General features: G+C 37.6%; 1 protein-coding gene across 2 annotated transcripts in view; it reads right to left on the bottom strand.

The window, feature by feature from the left end:
• Positions 1 to 2209: 2209 nt before the first annotated feature.
• ORC5 (origin recognition complex subunit 5) overlaps positions 2210 to 23058 on the bottom strand; it is an 89986-nt gene continuing 69137 nt past the window's right edge. For both annotated transcript variants that reach the window (XM_028119704.2, XM_028119711.2), the window contains 2 exons: positions 12953 to 13065; positions 2210 to 3027 (listed from right to left, as the gene is read on the bottom strand). In XM_028119704.2, the coding sequence (XP_027975505.1) occupies positions 2982 to 3027; positions 12953 to 13065 (159 nt within the window). In that variant the 3' untranslated portion in view covers positions 2210 to 2981. The remainder of the gene's footprint in view (positions 3028 to 12952; positions 13066 to 23058) is intronic.

Raw genomic sequence — 23058 nt, 5'->3', positions numbered from 1 at the left:
GATCATGACCTTAGCCGAAGGCAGTCGCTTAACCAACTGAGCCACCCAGGCGCCCCACCTATAAATCATTTTTAGATCTAGGTAGAATACTTGCGGAGCATAATTTAAGTGCCTCCTCTCTTTTTCCAAATGATGTACCAGAACATTATATAACAAACAAAATGACTTCCTGATAAATTTCAACATAGTATATTTCATATATTTTATGTTTGGTGTTAGGAATTAAGATGTTTATTTTTGAAGATTTTATGTATTTTGAAAGAGGGAGAGAGCACAAGCATGTGAGCTGGGGGCGGGATGGAGGAGGAGTGGCAGAGGGAGAGGGAGAGGGAAAGAATTTCAAGCAGACTCCCCACTGAGTGGGAAGGGCCAAGGCAAGGCTAAATCCCAGGACCCTGAGATCATGACCTGAGCTAAAATCATGACCTAAGCCACCCAGGTACCGCTAAGATGTTTATAAAGCATATATTAAATTAGGGTTGAAAAAAGTTCTATTCTTTTTTTGTGATGAGACCTTTTTAAGATTTACTCTTAGCAACTTTTAAATATGCAACACAATATTATTGGCTGTAGTTACCATACTGCATAATATGTCTCCATGACTTATTTATTTTACAGCTGGAAGTTTGTACCTCTTGACTCTCTTCACCCACTTGGCCCCTCCCCACCTCCCTTAATGCCCTTCCCCTGTGGCAGCCATCAGTCCACTCTGTATCTAGGAGTTTGGTTTCATTTTGTCTTTTTTATTTCACATATAAGTGAAATCAGAGTATTTATCTTGCTCTGACTTGAATATTTCACTTCGCCTAACACCCTCAAGGCCCATCCACAAAGCTGCAAATAGTAAGATTTCATTCTTTTTTACGACTAAGTAGTACTCCATTGCATACATGTACCATATCTTCATCCATTCATCCATCGATGGACTCTTAGGTTGCTTCCATATCCTGGCTACTGTAAATAATGCTTCAGTGAACATAGTGGTACCTATATCTTTTCAAATTAGTTTTTCATTTTCTTCAGATAAATCGCCAGAAGTAGAATTGCTGGATCATACGGTGGCTCTATTTTTAATTTTTTGAGGAAACTCCATACTGTTTTCCATAGTGGCTGTACCAATCTCCATTCCTGAGGCATCTCCTCTCTTAATGGAAATATCTGGCCCATCAGCCAGCAATTCTCATCATTAGATCCCTTCTTGTAATTGGAGATTCATACCTTCCCACTACAGAATTCATTTGCAGATGACCCTTGTTAAAATGCTAATATCCATCTTAAGCTCTGTTAGCTTTCATTTAAATAAATTAATCAAATTAGTGAGTGAGTCATTTAGCAAGCCATTAGAAAGGAAATTACAAACAGACAAGTTCTTATGGTCCAGTCAGGAGCAGGGAAAATCTGGTTACCAGGTCTCCTGCAGGGAAGCCATACATGGGGCTGGTGGCACCTCCCGGGGCAGGACAGGCTAGGCAAGGTGCCGGGCAGGGGACAGGTGGCCAGCAGTGAGGAGGAGGCATGGAGAGTCACTTACATTCCTGTAAGTGTACTCTGCCTCCTTTCCATCCTTCATCTCAGTGCCCCATTTGACACTTTCTTCTCCCTCTGACATTCCAGAGTTCTTCCCTCAAAATGCAGAATGGTCCCAGCCTATCCAAGAAGGCTGCACAGCAGACCTGCCACTTTACAGCCAACTAAGAGGGGCTGAAAACTTCCCCAAGTGCCACTGCTCCTCCTTGAATCAGCTACCCACTTTAATGATACCTGCGTTTCTACGTGCAGGAAATTGAAGCCTGAAATCGCAATGCACATGGCTTTCCCCTGGTCCTGGTTTCTCCCAGCATCCTCCAGGAACACAAAATTTTACCACCTTCTGTGGGGCAAGAGATGTAGGGCAAGGGTGGATGTCATCCTTTGGGAGGCAAAAAGGAAGTCCATTCCCTCTCCCCGTCTCATTACCTCTAGACAAATGCAAGCATACAACTGCTTGTTTTCTTTGATCCAGAATGTGGCAGACAATAACTACACGAAAAGGTTTCCTACCTGGCAGTGCCTGTTGTGAGAATTCTTCTTCAAAAAAGGAATGAAAGAATACAATGCCCCTGAAATGTAATTAAGCACTGTAAATCTGCTTAGAACAACTTTCTAGTATTCAACTGCTAACGGAAATCTTCTTCAAAAATATGAACAGACAAGAAAACCAGACCCAAGGTTCATAACTGATATAACAGGAAAACATTTTATTGTGGAACTCTTAAAGGCCAATGATTAAAAAAAGAAAAGAAAACCATCATGCGGATTAAAAAGCTAGGTTGGGTGGTTAATTGCAAGAGTGACCAGAAAAACCACACACGGGTATACTGCAGACACTAAGCAGGCTTAGAGATGGAGACCTGGCCTCTATCTGATCGGACTCTACCTTGTACCTTTTGAGAAAATCAGGGTGAAGGATAAACATATACAAGCTTGGATTAAAAAAAAAAAAAAAACACCAATTTCTATTTATTATATTTTGCAACTATGATCTTTTAAAACGGTGGCCTTAGGAAAATCTGCTTTGGCAAGCAACTGCAGAGGCTCCCGTGGAGAGGAAGTGAAAAGACTGGGCTTATATACAAGGCTGCTGGCACGTTCAAAGCGCAGGGGATAGTTCACAGAGCAAAATGTAGCCTTAAGTAAATGGGTTTCAGGCAATTTCAGTGTTAAGATAACATCATTAAGAGTAGAACAGATTGTGCTCAAACCCTGCTGTTTATAATTAACACGTTGCTTCCAAATACTCCAGGGTCTCTGGTAAATAGTCTTCTGCTCACATCCACCCAGACCAATCAGAGTATTTTCATCAGATTCCATGCTGGGCCAGCACCTGTCTGGACAAATCCAATAGAGCCAAAGAACTCCTCTCCCTGGCCAGCTAAGTAGTTGGATGAACACAGCTTGGCTTAGTCATTGTCACAGTGTCCATATGGCTTTGAAGCTTGTTTTCACAAGAAATCATACAAGTATTTTATTATGTCAAAGTTCACCGTCCTATAAACAAAAATAGATAATATGTTAGCATCCTCACCCCCTAGACTGCTCAGCTTTGTATGTGTGATTCTGGGGAGCACGTGCAAAATAATTCACAACCAATGCTAACCAATCCTATAGTGCTATCAAAAGCACCATAATAGGAATGGAATTGATTTTATAAAATGTCACTAGGAACAAAGTTTCTTTGAAAAGTTTCCTTTTTTCTCCCATGCATAAAGTTTGCTTTTCTGAAAAAAAAGGAAGCGAAGTTAGAACTATTCAACATTCTGTATTTCAATTATACTACAGAAAGTTTAGATTTCATTTGAAAGCTATCTGCTTTTTTGTCTAATAACCAGAATAAAGTAATTAGAGATGCAAAAGTATTTAAATCTTCTCTGCTTCTGAACACTGTTTATCTCCCCAGACACCTGTTTTATCATTACATAATGCATAGCTCATCCGTCCTCGTTTGTAGCTTTCATTCTTTTCAGTCTTTTAACACTGGGTGACCTGTATGTGTATTGTAACTAAATCTGTATGATCCAAGAATACAACAAACAGACGATGTGAATGTATATTTTTGTACTCTGATGGCACGCAGAATAAAACAGCAGAGAGACAGAAACATATAATTATTCTCCTTTCTCCAAACTCATTCTTCACTATAAATATTCAGACTTGGAGGTTTATTATTTGAATAAATGGTGAAAATAATTAGTTATAATGATCTAGCAATAAGTATAAAATTAAAGCCTTAAAGTATTCAATTCTGCAAAAATAATCATCCATGGGAGAACAGTCTTTTAAAAAAAGATTCACTAATTGCACACTCTTATTTATTAAACCATCATCAATTAATGTTTTTGTCTATCATTTTATAATACACTTTCTAAAAAAGTTTCTAAGCAAATGACTGACATATCAAATATTGTTTAAAATCTGGAATGGGGAACTATGGATACTGGTTATGAAAACACATTTAAAAATAGCTCAAATGAGATGCTCTGGCTATTGTGGTACCTAATGTAGGACTAAAGAATACCTTACTTGTTTCATTACAACAGTGCCTCTGAAGAATACTAAACCTTTCCAAATGGTATAAAAACACTGCCAAGACAATCCTGTTATCATTAACAGTAATAAAACAACTAAAAACAGTTACTAAAATTAAAAAAAAATCTCAGGCATAAAGACGTTAAAATGTGTGGTTATTATCTCATAATCTGTTTCATTTTTATGTTTTTCTTCTGTTCAATTCTAGGACCTCCCAAATATACTGGCAACAAGGTATCACTAACCATTTTTTTTTATAAAGTCTTAAGAAGTACAGACTTCAGTTGGACAAAATTGCCAAAAAACATAAATCATACCAGTTCAAAAGATCTTTTTTAGAGGATCTTAGAAGGAAACACATAAAAAGCTATTTCTAAGCACAGGCAGAAAGGGGAGGAGATTTGCATATTTCTCAGGTGTATACCCACCATAACTTTGGGGTTTCTGACATTGTGTGGGGAAAAAACTTAGAAGCAGCTAAGATTAAAACATTTACATTTCAAAACTACAAGATTAGAAGCTATTATTTGATGGAATGTGAGATAGTCATACGAAATGACCAATACGAAGACACACCTACAATACTAACAAGGGAAAAGGAGAACAGAATTACAGCTCGGTAGTGTCAGGACAGGAGAAGCGTCTGCATAATGAACTAGGACCAGAGGAGAACACAAACTAATGAAATACTGTGTTAGTGGCGGGACTCCTCTATTTTACTCAGTCTAGTTGGGTAACTTTAGCAGAGTTTCCGCAATAAAGTTTTCTTTGGCAGAACAAACGGACTGACTTAAAAACACTACGCTCTTTAAGTGTCTTCATCTATAAAAGCTTCACCTACGTTCCCTTTCTCTGCTTTGCCACTAGAAAATACTCAAGCAAACTGAATGATACCATAAAGATTTTGGGGCTTTTTCAAGACAGTAAATGATTCAGGAATTGAATATGGAAGATCATTCCTTTAGGAAACATTTAGTGCCCAAGATGTATGAATGTCTTTATCTTCCCTCCATCCCCCAATGTAAACTGGTGACTTGCCAACTGGTCCCCACATATATTATTCTAAGGCAGAATTTGAAAGAATAATCACAAGCAAAACATGAAAAATTATGTCACACATTCTGAAGATAACTTTATGCTTTACAGGACTCAGAGACAAACAATTCACTGTAAACAACACTTTAAATTTCTACAAAGAGAATGATATACTTTGTACTTTCTCTGGCTTTTCATGGCTTCAGATGCATATTAAATTTATATAAACATGACTTTAAGGTTTTGGATAGTTTTTATATAATACAGGAGATTCTCAGAACTGAAATGAATTATTTTCTAAAGTAAGCATATAGAAAAAATAGGATAAACACAAATAATATTAGTCACAATTTGCCTAGGAGTAATTAATTCTTAAATCAGAATTCAGAATACTTTAATACAAGTTAGTTAGATGGTATGTCTAAAGATTTAATTTTCCCTTTATCCTTTTATTATACTTTATTGATTCTTTTACTACACTGAAATACTTTTTTTCTCATGGGATACTATTTTATTTCCTTTTACATTTGTGGGCAGTTTGAGTTTGGTTCCACTGACAACTTGCAACTGGACAACTTTAAGCAATCTTATGTTGTCTTCCCAGTGACTGTGTAAGAAAGAAACTTAAAACTACCATTCACATTAAGAACAACCCAAGGACAATATTTAATAAGCTTCTCATCATCTGTCTTCTCCCACATTCTACCTCCGTATTTTGTGCTTCCTTTAAAGTCTCCCACTGCTTCTCGGTCCAAACCTTTCCACTGTTCCTTGGTCAATAAAGTTCTCTACGTCCTCCACCTCTTCCGTGAATGTTTTTTCTCTTCTGGGTTTAACTGAAATCGGGCTCCCACTGAAGGACCTAGCCACCTCTTTAGCTCTTTCTAATGAGGTTAGACTCCAGGCCGTCCTTTGGGTGGGGTTCGGTGTCCTGGTGCAAAAAGCTCTGCTCCTCTGAGACTCAGATCATTCCACTCACCACCTTGTGTCCCCCTGCCACTATGTCTTAGTCACTGAATCATGCAGCACCCAGTTTGGTCTTTCTCTCCATCCCAAGATCTGCACAGTGACCTCACTGCATACCTGTCTCTCCTACCTCCAATGGTCTTCTTTTTTACTCTCATGATCAATATTCAGAAATACTCTACCTCTAAAAACATAAATTCAGGCATGCTATCCTCCGATCCCCAAGCTCTTTCTCTAGGCGATCTGGAACACCTTGACACAGCCAGTTCCCAAGCCCCTTCACTTGTTCGTGATCTGCAAATACTTACTGGTATTATGTGCTAGGCACTGAGCTACTGGCTCTCTACTGGCTTTCCTTCCTTCCTTCCCTTCCTAGCTTAGACTCCACGGTCCATCACTTTTAGCACTCACTTACTAGCACCCAGAAAATTTACCTGGCAAAACCTCAATCCTATGTGATTTCAACAATATCCCTTTGCTGTCCCAGTACTTAGCACACGGAATGCTATTAGAGAAGATCCTAAGTTTCACAGATGGGTGCCACTGTAAATTCAAGGTCAGGAACTTTAAATGGGCCCTCGGTACTCCCAGCAAGTTCCTTCTCCTGGCGGCACCTTCTTCCATTCCCCACAGCAGCTATTTCAAACACCCACGCTCCTCTCAAACTGCTACTACTTCTGTCCTTAGTCTCAGTTTGTCTCCACGTTTAGAGGCTAAATTAAGAAGACATCAGAATTCCCTCGACTTCTTGCCACCAATCTTCCAAACTCAGCTCCATCTGAATCCACTTTTTCCTCATGTTATAATGCAAAAAGAGTCCCCTTTTTAATCCAGGGCTATTTCTTTCAACTCATGTTTCTAAAATCCCACGTTGATATACCATTTCAGACTTTAATCTCTCTGTCCTCTGTATCATTAATTCTCCTCTATCACCCCTTTTCCATCAGCATTTAAATATGTTCAAACGTTTAAATAATAATAACCCTCTCACAACTCCACAATCCCTTTAGTAGGTAACAATCCTCTCTTCCTCTTCACAGCAAAAAGAATCCTAGAATACAGGCTCATGAGGGTAGGATATAAATCTGTTCCACTTGCTGCCGTATCCCCAAAGCCTAGCATAGTGATTATAATGGCAATACAATAAATGGTAAGTGAACAAATGAATTAGAAACATTCTAGTTGCTGCATCGATTTTCTTATAAATACTACTGAAATATGCTATAATCTGACTTCTAACCCACTGTATCCCTGTAAGTGTTCCTGATAAAGTTGCAAATGGTTATTTTATCATTAAATCAGATGGACTCTGCTTGATTTCTTGGCATCAATTGCCAGTTTTGATCATCACTCCCTTCCCTGAGGTTTTCCTACTTTTCTTGTGCATGTAACTCCATATACAACTGCTTTATTCACTTAAGCCTGTATCACAAGTATTTTTCTGTATTTTTAACCTTCCAAAGTATGATTTTTAGTAACTGCATAGTGGTTTTTTTTAAAATAAGAAGGTACAATAAATTACTAATCCATTCCCTTGTTTTGGACATTTAGGTTGTGTCCTCTGATCTTATCATTCATTCTCTACTACAGGAGTCTGGAACTAGACACACCTACCTCTTCCTCGGTAACTATCCTTGTGATCTCTTAGCTCTAGCACACCTTGATTTGGAATGAAACGCTGTCTCCTTAGCTCCCTTCTTATTGCTGCCCCAAAAGACAAGCCCACAATGGTTCCCCTTCATCTGAAGTTTTACTGCTAATCACTATAGGGAAACATGAACTATTTATATATTTAGCATATATAAGTTTAAAGCATTGTTTAAGTTTGAGGTAAGGCAGTGACTGGCACAAACACAGTCTCTGTTTTTTTGTTTTTTTGTTTTTAAAGATTTTATTTATTTATTCGACAGAGAGAGACACAGTGAGAGAAGGAACACAAGAAGGGAGAGTGGCAGAGGGAGAAGCAGGCTTCCCGCCGAGCAAGGAGCCCAATGTGGGGCTCGATCCCAGGACCCTGGGATCATGACCTGAGCTGAAGGCAGACGCTTAACAACTGAGCCACCCAAGCGCCCAACACAGTCTCTGTTTTGAGCTTCATGGGCTCATACTGTCAGAAGAAAGATGAACTCTAATTATTAAGTAATTAATTAAAACTATGAGGAGTATTAGAGGAAAACAATGAGACCTGTATACTGTGATTGGAGTGGGGGCACGATGGTGGTCATGGTATGTTTAAGAATGCTTCTTTTCATTTAAATTGAAATCTAAAGGTTATGCAGCAGTTAGCTAGATAAAGGAGAGGAGGTGATGGAAAGTGCTGCATTTGCAAAGATGGGAAGCAGAATGGTGAATATGAAGAACTAAAAAACAGCCAGCGAGGTTAAAGTGCAAATACCTAGGGGAGCAGTGTGTGTATCAGATGTGGCTGGGCGACACAACCATGTGGCAGGGGCCAGACCACTGGGGCTTTGTAAGCTACATCAAAGATTCTTGTTTTTTTAAATCCCAAAAATCATAGGAAACTATTGAAGACTTTTTTTTTTGAAGTATAATTGATGTATAATATTATATTAGTTTCAGGAGTATACCATATTGATTCCACAATTCTATACATTACTAAGGGCTCACACAGTAAGGTGTAGTCAACATCTGTCACCAAACAACATTATCACAATCTTATTGACTATATTTCCTATTCTGTATTTTTCATCTTCATGAATTATTTATCTTGTAACTGGAAGTTTGTACCTCTTAATCCCCTTCACCTATTTCACCCATCCCCATCCACTTCTCCTCTGGCAACCACCCATTTGTTGTCTGCATTTAAAGAGTTTGTTTTTTAGAGTCTACATGTAAGTGAAATCATATGGTATTTGTCTCTCTCGGCCTGACTTATTTCACTTAGCATTATACCCTCTAAAGCCACCCATGTTGTTGCCAATGGCAAGATCTCATCCCTTTTATATGACTAATAGTCCATTGTATATATGTACCACATCTTTATCCATTCATCTATTGAAGGACACTTGGGTTGCTTCCATATCTTGGCTATTGAAAATAATGCTTTAATAAACATAGAGGCACATATATCTTTTCGAATTAGTGGGTTTTTTTTTTCATAAGGAGTTAATATCCAAAAATATATAAAGAACTTACACCACTCAACACCAAAAAAAAATCCAATTAAAAAAGATTAAAAGATGATTAAAAAAAAAAGGATTACAAGAGATTAAAAAAATGAACAGAGGACCTGAACACTTTTGCAAAGAAGACATATAGATGGCCAACAGCCATATGAAAAGATGCTCAATGAATCATCAGAGAAATGCAAATCAAAACCACAATGAGATATCACCTCATACCAGTCAGAATGGATGGCTAGTATCAAACATACAAGAAATAACAAGTGTTGGCGAGGATGTGGAGAAAAGGGAACCCTCACGCACTGTTGGTGGGAATGTAAGTTGGTACAGCCCCTGTGGAAGACAGTATGGCGGTTCCTCAAAAAATTAAAAATAGAAATACCATATGATCCAGTAATTCCACTATTCGGTATTTATCCCCCCCCCAAAAAAAAACTAATTCAGAAAGATATATTGTAGACTTTTAAGTAGGAGGCTGCCATTAAATTTGTATAAAATCATTCTGGCTATAGTGTGAACAACAAGTTATAAAGGGTAAGAGCAGACAGAAGACCAATTAGGAGGCTACTAGAGAAGAGATGGTGGTGCCCTGGTCTATAGAAGAGAACAGTACAAATGGTAAAAGTGAATGAATTTGAGATCTATGGGAGGGACTTGGTAGTCAACAGGACTAATGCTTGGATACTATGAGTGTGGGAGAGAGAAATGTCAAGAATGACTCCCAGGTCTCAGGCCTGTATAATGTGGCAGACTGCAGTGTTAACCACTGAAACAGGCAACACTGGAGGAAAGCTGAATCATTCTTTTTTTGTTGGCAGGCAGAAGTAGAGATTAGAATTCCTGAGTTCAGTTTTGGAAATGTATTGATGTAGCTGAGAAACATCCAATAAAGGTCAAGAATATTAGAATAAAGGTCTGGCCTTTAAAAACTGAGGAGTTATTAATATAGAGATGGTCGTTTAAGTCATGGGTATAGCTAAAATTGCCTAGGGAAGAAGTACAATATGAAAAGAGAAAAGAGCCAAGTTTTTTTTTTTTAATTTTATTTATTTATTTATTTGACAGAGAGAGAGACAGCGAGAGAGGGAACACAAGCAGGGGGAGTGGGAGAGGGAGAAGCAGGCTTCCCACCGAGCAGGGAGCCCGACGCAGGGCTCAATCCCAGAACCCCTGGGATCATGACCTGAGCCGAAGGCAGACGCTCAATGACTACACCACCCAGGCGCCCCTAAAGAGCCAAGTCTTAAGGACCAGCTACATTTAAAGGTAGGGTGGAAAGGATAAACTGGCAAAAGAGTCATAGAAAAAAAACAAAAACAAAGAATAAAGAGGAAAACCAGAAGAATGAAATCATGGGCTCTAAGAAAAGAGTTTTAAGAGAGTGGTCATCAGTGTTAGATGCCACTAAGTAGATAAAAAGCCTGAGAAAATTTCAAAAAAAGGTTCTGGGAAAGATGGAGGAGATAAAATTCAGATCACAGGTGGAAGAGAGACCCCCACCTACCGAAAAAGGAAAGAGAGAAGATGAACACCAATGTAACTGAAGAAGTTCTCAACTGATGGTTAAAATTTTATTCTGTAAAACAGGTGAATGCTGAACAGAGTGAATTTGAAAAGAGTCAAGAATCTAGGTTAAAAAGAAGCCTGTGAACCATGTGCTCTATTCTTCAATATATGAGGTGGAATGATGGGTGGGAGGCTGGTAGAAGATCATCAAGCATAAGAAGAATGGGGAAACAGAGCCAGATTGCACGAGGCCCAAAGGAGTTCACGTTTCTACAACAAGTTGGGGGCAGTAGCAATCTGGAAGTGGCAACACAAAGGAAGGGTGGTGGCACTTAAGGAGCATCCAACCTTGAGAGATTAGCACGTGAGAAAATAAGCAGCTACCATTAGAGGTAACTCCAGGGGAAGGAGTATCCCCAGGTAAGAATCAGGTTTTCATTAAGACAATGAGGAAGAATATTAGGAGAAGATAGCAGGATATGGGAGGGAGACAAAGAAAGAATGGAAGGTTAAATGAGCAGAAAAAGAACACAATATATCATGGGGATGAGGGAGTGGAAGAGGGAAGATGTGGGAAGAAGGAGGTGGTTATTCTTTGGACACTGCCCGTGGAAGGCAAGGAAGAGAAAACAAAAGTAACAAAGCAAGTTAGAGAGATCCCAAGTTCTAGGACAGAATCCCAGGTCTACAAGTCCTGCTCCCTTCTTAGGTGGTAAATGGGAGCGCACTTCTCTGGATGTGTTTAATATCACTGATGCTATGAATTAAGTTTCTGTTTAGTTCACTGTATATTCATCATATTGGGCATTCATAAGCCTCTGTCCTGTACATGTTTATGTTGGGGCACAACCCAACACATTCAGAGTAATGACAAAATCCCTGAAATAAATACACTTCATTCAAAAGTTATGTCTTTGATAGAAGCTCATAGGTACAGAGTTTTTAAAACAGTTGTTTAGAAAAAGAAAGGTACTGCTTTATGGTCATAGTGAATACACTCAGTTTCTGTTCAATTTCTTCTGGGTAAAAGCTGCCCAGTTTTGCCAGAACAACATATTTTAAAACCTTCACTTCATGTTTTAGAGTCTACATGCCATCAAAATATCTCAAATACCTGCATCATAGTATCACAGAACTTTTTCTCTGCACAGAAGAGACTTCAGGGCAGAGGCCGCCAACCTGTGGACTTCAGAATGTTAGGAAGCTGTCGACCTTATTTGAGGAGATCTGCAAATTCATACCCATGTCAAGCACTATTTTTAGCCTGAATAATGTTTCATGCCTGTATATAATTTTGAAATATATGTAAATATTTTCAAGATTTTGAAGGATATTACAATTGAATCTTCATATTCAAAAGGGTTGGGAAAGCCCTGTCTTACGGATTGCCCTATTTCACCTGCCAGTCTACACGGCCTGACAGAGTGCTATCCAGCTGCAGTCATGAGATGAGGTCATTAATTCACATAAATGGCTGGAACATTTTTCATAACAGTAAGTAGACCTCTGTGTGAGGAAACTCGCTACATTTTTAGACAGCTGTCATTTTGACAGATGTACTTTCTTCCCTAGAACTTCTAACGTTCTAGACTTCTCAGAAGTAGTCTCATCCACTTTGTACGTGAAAGCCCCTGAAATACTCGAGACAGTTACTGCCTCCTTCCTAGGACTTTACTCTCATACCCTGTCCCTCAGTCAGGGAGGTGACATGGTTCCTCATTCTATCACTCTCCTCCTGCCCCCCCCTTGGCACGTGCCCATTTGTCAATGCCCCTCTTAAAATGCCAAGCACAGGACAGCACACCAGATTTGTTCTGCCTATGGGAACACACAGCAGACCTATTACATCTCCTAAATGAGACACCAGGATTGTTAAAACCTTGCCATCAGCTAAAATACTTAGGACTTAAGCCAGGTCTCTCCCACCTTGTTTTAGGACATTTCAGTTTTTGTAGTCAACTGTCCATTAAATCCTACCTTGCTTCTATGGGACCATTATCCCAGTCTTTTAAGGTCTTTCAGAATCTTCCTTTTTGCCGTCTAACATATTAGCTACTTCTCCCAATTTTATGTCATTGTAAATTGAGGAGTGAAACTTATTCATTCTTGGCACTTAAATGATCTTCTCTTGCTTAAATGACTAATGACATTACATTAGGAAGAACATTAATTTTTATATTTAGTATATCATTTACATAATTCAAGACATTTTACATTAACGATTATTCTATGCTTACCTAGCAATAGCTCTGATGAAATCTAGAGATACTGTGCATTTGTATTTTGGTCCATCAAGCTGATCATCATGGCCAACCAGGGTTAATAGCTGAAGGGTCACTAGAGAGGTAATCTAAAAATAAGAAAACATTTTTATGAGCTGTTTTCATGAGATTACATGATGCCCTCATTTCTAAAACATTTTATAGTTCCTTTGATAAAGATATATAACTGAATTCATAAGAATAACTGCAAAGAATATGACTTTGAAATTGGTATACACAAATGTGTCATATGCTTAAATTCCTGGTTAAACTAACACATCAGTCTTTAAGGACTCCACTAGAGACATCTTTGTTTCATTAATAACTCACGACTGCTAATCTTTAAAAACTACAAAGAAAGCACATTCCTTCTGTACTCAGAATTTTATGGAGTTTCTATCTTAACTCAGAATATCCAATCTGCACTCCCTTGAGAATTGTGCAGTTAAAATGTGGATGTGGGCCTTTTTCAGAGTTGGGTAACTGGTTAAATGAGATAAATACATCCTTCAGACCTGGGCTTAGTCTTAATCACCAATTGGGTAGTCAGGAAAACACCAAAAGGATTAATACTAGCAAAACTAAAAGTGCATTTTAACAAGTCAAATCAAAATATAAGATAACTTTACATTCATAAGCCCAACAAAAGTATTTTTTTAAAGATTTTTTATTTACTTGACAGAGAGAGACACAGCGAGAGAGGGAACACAAGCAGGGGGAGTGGGAGAGGGAGAAGCAGGCTCCCCGTGGAGCAGGGAGCTGGATGCAGGGCTCCATCCTTGACCTTGGGATCATGACCCGGGTCGAAGGCAGAGGCTTAACGACTGAGCCACCCAGGTGCCCCAAGCCCAACAAAAGTATTATGTATGCTAATATCCAAGCAAGAAAGTTGATCCAAGAGCTGGAATTCTTTGAGCAGCCCATTCTCTTTTCCCAATTTCTTCCCCCATCCTTCACCCCCCAATTTCTGATTCTCATCTCCTAGATAACAGGAGAAGAGGTCAGCAATGCCAACAAGAAAAGATAAGGAGACTTGCTTTGTGGCAATATAAGGGATAAGAGTTTTTAAGTCTGTAATACCTAATCACAAGTCTTAGGAATTAAAAATATTCATTTAATTTGAGACTAATACTTTACAGATGCTCAGTAAAACATTCTATCAGTGATTAAAAACAGTAATAGCAGTAATGACTTGCTTGGTACCAAGTACTCTATACACAGTGTCTCATTTATTCCTCAAAACCTTAGAAGGTGCACATTATTACTCATGTTATAGATGAGCCTTAAAGGTATTAAATAACTCTCCAGATCCTAAGCTGGTAGGTGGCTTAGCAAGATTTCAAACCTAGAGTCCCTACTCATCCTACTACAGTACAGTACAGTTCCATTCTCTCCCATTTTAAAAAGTGTTATGCAGTGTTCAGTCAGCTGTCATTACTTCATTAACAAATTAAAAAATGAACAGATGGTAGATTCCACAGTATTTTATATACAGAAAATTCTATATTTAGCAAATATGAAGCATTTTGGCTAATTAGAAAAACATTTTGTTAATACACCAAATATGAAGCTCTGCACTCAAAAAGCTATGACTTTAATTTCTAATTCAATATCACAAATTATGCCTTGAAACGTTTTTTACGGATGTGTGTGTTGAAAAGAGTTATGCATTCTGCAGCTGTCGTACACTATTTTACAGGTCTATTAGAACAAGCTCATTTGTAGGGTTGAAATCTTACAATCTCCAGTTTTTATCTATTTCATCTATCGAAACTGACAAAAAAGCATTAAAATTCTCCCACTGTGAGAAGGAGTCTGTCCTTTTCTTTTTGTAATTGTTAGTTTTTGCATGCACTTAAAACCACTGTGTTTTGCTGGTAAATTAAACCTTTGCATTACTATTTAATGGTCGCTTCCTTCAGTAATGCCTTTGCCTTACAATGTATTTTTTCTAATATTAATATACCTATATCAACATTCTTTTAGGTGATAATCTTTTTTCCTTTTTCAACATCTTATTTTCACATTTACTTTAAATGTTCTCATGTAAACAACACATAGTGGGATTATCTTTTTACAGCCATTCTGACAATCTTTATCTTTTAGACTATACGCTCCATTTGCTTTTATTGTAATGATATTCTAAAATTTTATTTCTACCATTATGTCAACTTATTTGTTTTTATGTGCCTTTCTTGCCTTTTTAAGAAAAGATTTATTTATTTGAGACAAAGAGCGAGCGAGAGCACACATGTGCACGAGTGGAGGGAGGGGCAGAGAGAGAATCTTCAAGCAGACTCCCTGCTGAGCACGGAGCCTGACGATGGGCTCTATCCCAAGACCCCAAGATCATGACCTGAGCCAAAATCAAGAGCCAGATGCTCAACCAACTGAGCCACTCAGACGCCCTTCTTTCTTGCCTTTTACTGAACTGAATTATAATACTTGTCCACTCTATCATTTGTTCTACTATCTTGGAAGTAGTTATATACTCCAGTTCTAATTTCTGTTTTGATTTCTTCTTTGGCCCCTAAGCTATTTTAGAATTCTTTAATTTCCAACTCATGAACTTTTTCTAGTGTTTGTAAATTTGGAGATTTTGGGGGGCGGGGGTGGGAGGGAATTGCTGGAAATCACAGGATGTGGTCTGTATACTGGCAATCCTTTGAAATTTGTTGAGACAGCTGGGTTGCCCAGGAGGAAAAGAAGAATGCACAGAAACCTGAATATCACTGTGACAAAGAGTGAAACTGACCACGGTAGTCATCCTGCCTGTCCTGCCTGCCAGGCCCCTTCCCTCTTTGTCCCCAAAATGTCTCTAGCTGATGGCAACTGAGCATAAAACATGCCCACAAAATGTGATGACCTCACACCAGGCAAAAAGATTGGAATGAGGTAAGAGTCTTCTCTCTTACTTACTTAGGTACCGATATAATATTACCCTCCATTTTGTCTCTTTGCCTGCAAAACTTAAGATATTTACAATGTGGCTCTTTACTGAAGAAGTTTGCCAACCCCTCCATTAGAAAACTGCGAGATTCAGATAATTAATTTAACCAATGTGGAAATCAAGATGCTCACCGACTTGCCCAAAGTGATAATGACAGGATAGTGCCAGAAACTCAATTGGCTAGGATTTAGCTTTCCTAACTACAACTCAAAACTTTTGAAAATCATAACTAAACTGTGATTACAGCTAAGAGAGCTAACATCTAATGAGCTGTATTAGACTCTTGCCTGAAAAAAAGTATGTGTTGAACGAATGGGGATGATCTGTAAAAAAGGAAGCGTTCAAGAGAACAGACTTGGCAGTGTGCCTCCAGCAAGAGGACTAAAGGGCCTTGCCCATTAACTTGGAAAGCTGAGTGGGTGTTCACTGTGGAGGTGGAGCTGTTTAGCTGTTACTCAAGGTATTAAGATCATCCAATAATCTTCCCACTCCCACTCCTGAACCTACTCTGATTCCATGTTTAATCTTCTCATTTCAGAAAAGAAGGAACATTCAAAGTTAGGAAGACCTATCTTCTTCCACTTACTACAATTCAGATTAGTCACTTCAACAAATTGAGACTCAATTTTCAAAACTAAAAATCATCATAATAATAAACCAACCATGCAGTATGTTCTAAGTATTTATGAGATAACCAAAAATGAGCAGAAAGTCAAGGTACTATTTCAATGCCTGGCACAGAGGAATTGCCTATTAAGAAATCAGTATTTTAATTCTGAGTTTATTGAGCTGATCAGTAAACTTAAATATCCTATCTGCTTAATAATTTTTTCAGTATCTAGTCTGCTTAACAATATTTATCAATAAACTGGCATTCTGGCTTACACGTTTGTCTCCTGAGATTTGACCAGTATAATTAATTCCAATCATATTCCTGAGATGCTGACCACCTCTAGGAAAATCTACAAAACCAAAAACCTATGAAAAACCTAAAAGCTAATGGCCAGTTCCTGAAGGGCCCGCCCAAAACAACAGCTCTAGAGTCCTGACTCGGCAGGCTACACCACAAGACCTTACCACTGCTGCCCCCTAGGCTCACTGAGCTCTTACTTTTGTTTAATTTTCCAAACTGTGACATGAAAATTTTAAACTTGGGGTGCCTGGGTGGCTCAGTTGGTTAAGCAACTGCCTTCGGCTCCGGTCATGATCCCAGGGTCCTGGGATCAAGCCCCACATCGGGCTCCCTGCTCAGTGGGGAACTTGCTCCTCCCTCTCCTTCTGTCTGCTGCTCTGCCTACTTGTGCTCTCTCTCTGTGTCAAATAAATAAATAAAATCTTAAAAAAATTTTTTTTAAACTTTTTAGTACTTGCAGATAACATGAGTTCTAGATGTGACACTAGTGTGTTTGATTGAAGTCCATAAACATAAACTGTATCTGAAGCGAAATCAACTCTTTTATTCAAATAATTATATAAATTATTATAAGTGATAGGAAAAGTTGAAAAAATGGCCAAAATTAATAAACTCTGGAAACTTAGTAATCAGGCATAGATTTTCAGTGGGGATAAAAATTGTTTATCAACAAATTTCCATTTACCTCTTAGAGAGACTTTGTTAAAGGGTGGACATGAGAAAAGAGCCAAAGTTTAAGGCATCTTCTACAATCATTACAAGAATGGAGCATCAGATAATGAAGTGAAATGAAAAACTGAAAGCTCCTTTCAATATGCAGCACAGAATTAAGTGCTTCTTTATACCACCATCATTTTTACAACTTTTACTGGATTCACTGACCTCACCCCTAGAAGCACTTCTGTTAGTACCTGCCCAGCTTCTTACGCCACACTTCAGAAGAGACTGACCTCAGGCATCACAGGGCCTTCATATCGAGAAAGTAACATCCAGACTTTTACTAGAAACTAATCATGGATCTCTTCTCAAATTAAGCTAAAAATGAGTAGTATCTATTTTACAATGACCTACTATATATATAACATTTTAAAATTCACTAGACAAATATTTATTGTGTACATAGTATGGATCAACCATTTTGGCATATATGCTAGGTATCTTCTAGTCCATAAAATTACAAACGGTACACCCCTTCTTTCCTAGGGGTTGCCCCCAAATAATATAATGGTGTTCACAGATCTCAAAATCGGTATGTATTACAATAGGGATGTAAAAAGAATATTTTTTAATCATTACCTTTAGTTTTTGAAAGTTTAAGAACACGTATTATTAGGTGAAAAGTGAAAAGACCTTGTTTTCTTGACTGATTTTGAATTAGATAGGGATTAAAATGAAAAGAGTCAAATAGGTAATTAACTCATTTCAATCCCATAAAATTCCTTCACATTTTCACTGGAAATGCAAAGAGGAAAATGAAATGATAGAAATGGGAATCCAGGTGATACAAAATCAAAGAGAATCCAAAGTAGCCTACAGCTGGCACAGATTACTATTTTCAAAGTGAAGTTATTTCTGTTGTTAGTATTTTTACCTCATCCCATGAAGATATAATGCAAGTAAAACCGATTCAAGGCAAAAATGATTTCAAAAGCTAGTAAATACTTTTCTTAGTAACATTTCATATGCACATATGAGTAAAGTTAATGAATGGTAAAAAAAATTTCAAGTTATTCAACATTTTTATAAAAAATAAGGGCTTCCATTTACCTAGTGTAGGAGTTAAAGTTCAATGAAACAAAAATGATTAAAATTAAGTTAGTTGTTAAAAACGTGTGAAATAGGAGCACCTGGGTGGCTCAGTCGTTAAGCATCTGCCTTCGGCTCAGGTCATGATCCCGGGGTCCTAGGGTCAAGTCCCGCATCGGGCTCCCTGCTGAGCAGGAAGCCTGCTTCTCCCTCTCCCACTCCCCCTGCTTGTGTTCCCTCTCTCACTGTCTTTCTCTCTCTCTGTCAAATAAATAAATAAAATCTTAAAAAAACAAAAGTGTGAAATAGTGATGTGCCCATCAAATGAGGTCATCTGTAAAACACTTAGCACAGTGCCTGGAACAGTATTTAGTAATATGAGGTATTATTTATATTATTACTACCTATTCGCATTATTTTTCAATTTCAAATTTAATGAGTTTTTCTAACAGCTCATTATTTAAAACTATATTATTTTATTTGAAAACACTGAATTTCCTATAGCTTTCTGAATAATATACCATGCTTGACTTATTTAGAAACATGAAGTAAAACCTAAAACTATCTGCAGGCTAAAAATATCTGTGTTAAAAATGTAACAAAAGTTATATGGCAATTTGGACCCAGCTGTAGAGAAAATTAAGGAACGTGAGAACAGTTCTGAAGAAATTAACCAAAATGCAGAGTACAGAGATACAAAGAGGGAAAATATGAAAGAGATGACTTAACATATTTCTAATCAAAGCTCTAGAAGGAAAACAGAGATGGACAAAAGGGGGCACAAGCAATATCTGACGAGATAACAGATGGGAATTCATTTGAGGAGAGGAAAAACACCAAAGCACAGAATTAAAGAGCTAAATAAATCCAGAGGAGGAGGAATCAAAAGAAATCCACACCTAGACACATCATAGTGAAAGTGTAGCCCGCAAGAGGAGTTCTTAAAAGCAGCTAGAGAAGAAAACACATGATTTTCCAACAAGGGGCAGTTGGACCTACAGATTTCTTAAGAACAATGAAAGCCACAAAATGGTGAAAAGATAGCTTCAATGTACTGAAGAAAATCACTGTTAACTCAGAACTGTACACCCAGAAAAAAACAATCTCTTAACACTAAGGATGAATTAAGTGCATTTCCAAACTAAGAACAATCAAAGGTTTGCTACCAAGAGATCCCTACTCAAGGAAATTACTAAAATGTACCACCCGGTAAAGGGAAGGCATCCCACTAAAAGGTGAAATGCAAGGAGGAATAAAGAATGAAGAGAGCAGAAAATATGATGGTAAATCTAAATGGATGTGCCTGCAGAAATGATAACAATAATGTATTAAGGGTTTAAAAATAAGAGTAAAGTGCACAATACCAGTAATATATAAATTGGGAGTACAGAAAATGAAGTTAAAAATGTTCTAGGGTGCCTGGGTGGCTCAGTCGTTAAGCGTCTGCCTTCGACTCAGGTCATGATCCCAGGGTCCTGGGATCGAGTCCCACATCGGGCTCCCTGCTCTGTGGGAAGCCTGCTTCTCCCTCTCCCACTCCCCCTGCTTGTGTTCCTGCTCTCGCTATGTCTCTGTCAAATAAATAAATAAAATCTTAAAAAAAAAAATGTTCTAAGGTCCCATGATATCTGAAAAAATACTAGTACTTATTAAATTTTGACTTTGGTAAGTATGAATGTTCTAACTTTTAGAGTAACAACTAAGAGGACAGAAACAAGAGTATGTACTTCTAAATTAGTAGAGGAAAAACTGAATTATAAAAATAATCACTCCAAAAGAAAGAAACAAAAGTAGAAAGTATAAAATAATAGATATAAACAAAATTATACTAGTAATTATATTAAAAGTAAACTAACTGCTGAAAATTAAAAACAAAGATTGCCTGAAAAAAAATAAATCCAACTTATATACTGTTTAGAAGAGATACCTCGAAAACAGAAGAATATGGGAAAGTTAAAAGTCAAAGGACAGAACGAGATAGGTCAAATACCAACTAAAAAGAAAAATGAAGGTATATCAACACAGATAAAACAGATTTTAAAAGAGATTTAAAGAAAGGTTCACTTAGGCGCCTGGGTGGCTCAGTTGGTTAAGCGACTGCCTTCGGCTCAGGTCATGATCCTGGAGTCCCGGGATCAAGTCCCGCCATCAGGCTCCCTGCTCGGCAGAGGGTCTGCCTCTCCTCTGACCCTCCCCCCCGCTCATGCTCTCTCTCTCTCTCTCAAATAAATAAAATCTTAACAACAAAAAAAGGTTCACTTAATAATGACAACATGCAGGCCCAGTACTCATCTCTCTTACAAGATGGGTGGCTTGAGATCTTTATTATGAAGGGATGAGACACAGCAAAGATCAACAGCAGGAATAATAGGGGTCTTTGGAGGAAGAGTACACATCACTGAACATCAAGACAAACTTGTCATCCTTCCTATTTTGGAAGCAGGTAGGAATCATGATGAGAAAGCAGGCCGAATTTTAAGAAGGATATATAGAAAAGAATTAACACAGTTTCCTACAGCAAAATACATTCATTAACTTCAATCTTTTCTATTTTTCTGTAAGGGATTCATTTGCTAAAGTACGTTAGTAATAGTCATTTGAAACTCTTATTTTTTTAAAATATTTTATTAATTTATTTGACAGAGAGAGAGAGACAGAAAGAGCAGGAACACAAGCAGGGGGAGTGGGAGAGGGAGAAGCAGGCTTCCTGCCGAGCAGGGAGCCCGATGCAGGACTTGATCCCAGGACCCTGGGATCATGACCTGAGCAGAAGGCAGACACTTAACGACTGAGCCACCCAGGCGCCCAATCTTCCTTATTATTAAACGCAGGTTTCTTTAGTTTCCTTTTAAAACAGAAGAAAACATTAATTACCTTTTTACTCTGCCAGTGGCACCTCCTTATATTTCTTATAACTTCTACTTTCCTGAGATTCAAATACTCTCATATATTTAATCCTTTAACTCAAACTGTATGCTAAGTTATTCTTACATATTTTTTCATAAAGAAACAGAAAAATCTGTCTTAAGTTAGAATTTCAAGAATATTTTTGGATAGCTTACTTTTATTACTTTTATCACATTAGCTTCAACAAAATTCTAAAGGCACTTAAGTTGAACTAGATAGATAGTCCCTTAAAGTCACTACCAGAATTCCATAGATAATCACGTAAATTGTGTGAAGGATACAGTATCACTTTAAGACAGAGCAGTCAAAAGGCATTTCCAAACTATTACTAAGATGGCTGCTCAATTTGGGAAGGGGGAGGAGGGTATGATTTAGGAAGAGCTAATACACAAAAAAATCTAAAACCAAAATGAAGTAATTAAATTAGGATGTGATTTTCAAATTAAAAATTACTAATTTCAGAGATTTTTTTATTCCTTGATCTTACCATATGAACAAAGACATACAAATAGTTTTAGAGAATACAACATAAAGCAAAGCACAAATGTACCAACAATTTAAAAGTACTCTGCGAGTTTATTAAAATATTGCTAGAATAAAACTGAAAAAAATCATGTACAAAGATTATTTGTAGCATGAACATTTTGAATCTCAAACATATTAACTTATACCTAAATGAAAACTTGCAGAAGAAAATATATGAATCTTTTGGAAAATTATTTCTATACACGTATAAGTTCAAGAATATCTACCCTCCTCAGGACGGTTCTGGGATGTCTGTTAATCCACCTCTTAGAGCTAGAGGTAGTCCTATATACTTGGTCATTAAAATGGCGGAGGGAGCAGAGGAGGGGTGAAGGGAAGGGCTTTTTGCTAGTATCTCCACATCTAGAAGACCATTTTAGGTTATCACCATAGGTCTGTATATGCGTTTTTATGAAGTATCTGTGTTTGTTGTGGACAAGGTTCAATATTTTGTAAAATCTAAGCTTTTTGGATGTCCTGAGGTGACAATGTCTGATGAAATGTACAGCTGGTGAATTAAACAATTTATAAGTTTCTTTTTGTTATTGATAAGAAAGAAGCATCCTGGACATGGAATTGTAAAGCTATCTCTAAGAAATGTCAGGACTTACAAAGTTGGCAGTAGAGGGGCAGAAGGAAGTATAGAAGGAGAGATGTACGCGGATGTGTTCTTATTTACATTGTAATGATAACTGTTAATGTGTGTGCGTCTCTTTGGTTGTACTATAGGAATACATTAAGTGATTCAACGCAAACATACCTCCTTGCTAATATCTGGATAGTACAGATTGAATAATTGGATAATTTAGAAGCATTACATGTTGTGTACGCTGTTACTTTATGTCTCCGTTTTAAATTGAATATTAAGGGAATGCAGTATTTTAATTGTAACTCTGCCAATATTTTATCTAGAGGCCTGTTGCCATTTTTGTCTTTTAGGAAATTTTTGTTGCCAAGAAAGGCAGGATTACATTTTTTTTTTTTCAGATGTGAGTTGTATTCTTGGTTATCAAAATACTCTTAGTTTGGGGACTTTGAAAT

This window comes from Eumetopias jubatus, unplaced genomic scaffold (assembly GCF_037043125.1).
Source record: "Eumetopias jubatus isolate StellerSeaLion01/CBP00866 unplaced genomic scaffold, mEumJub1_p1.0 scaffold_14, whole genome shotgun sequence".
Lineage (NCBI taxonomy): Eukaryota > Metazoa > Chordata > Mammalia > Carnivora > Otariidae > Eumetopias > Eumetopias jubatus.
This window is presented reverse-complemented; position numbering and strand designations above follow the sequence as displayed.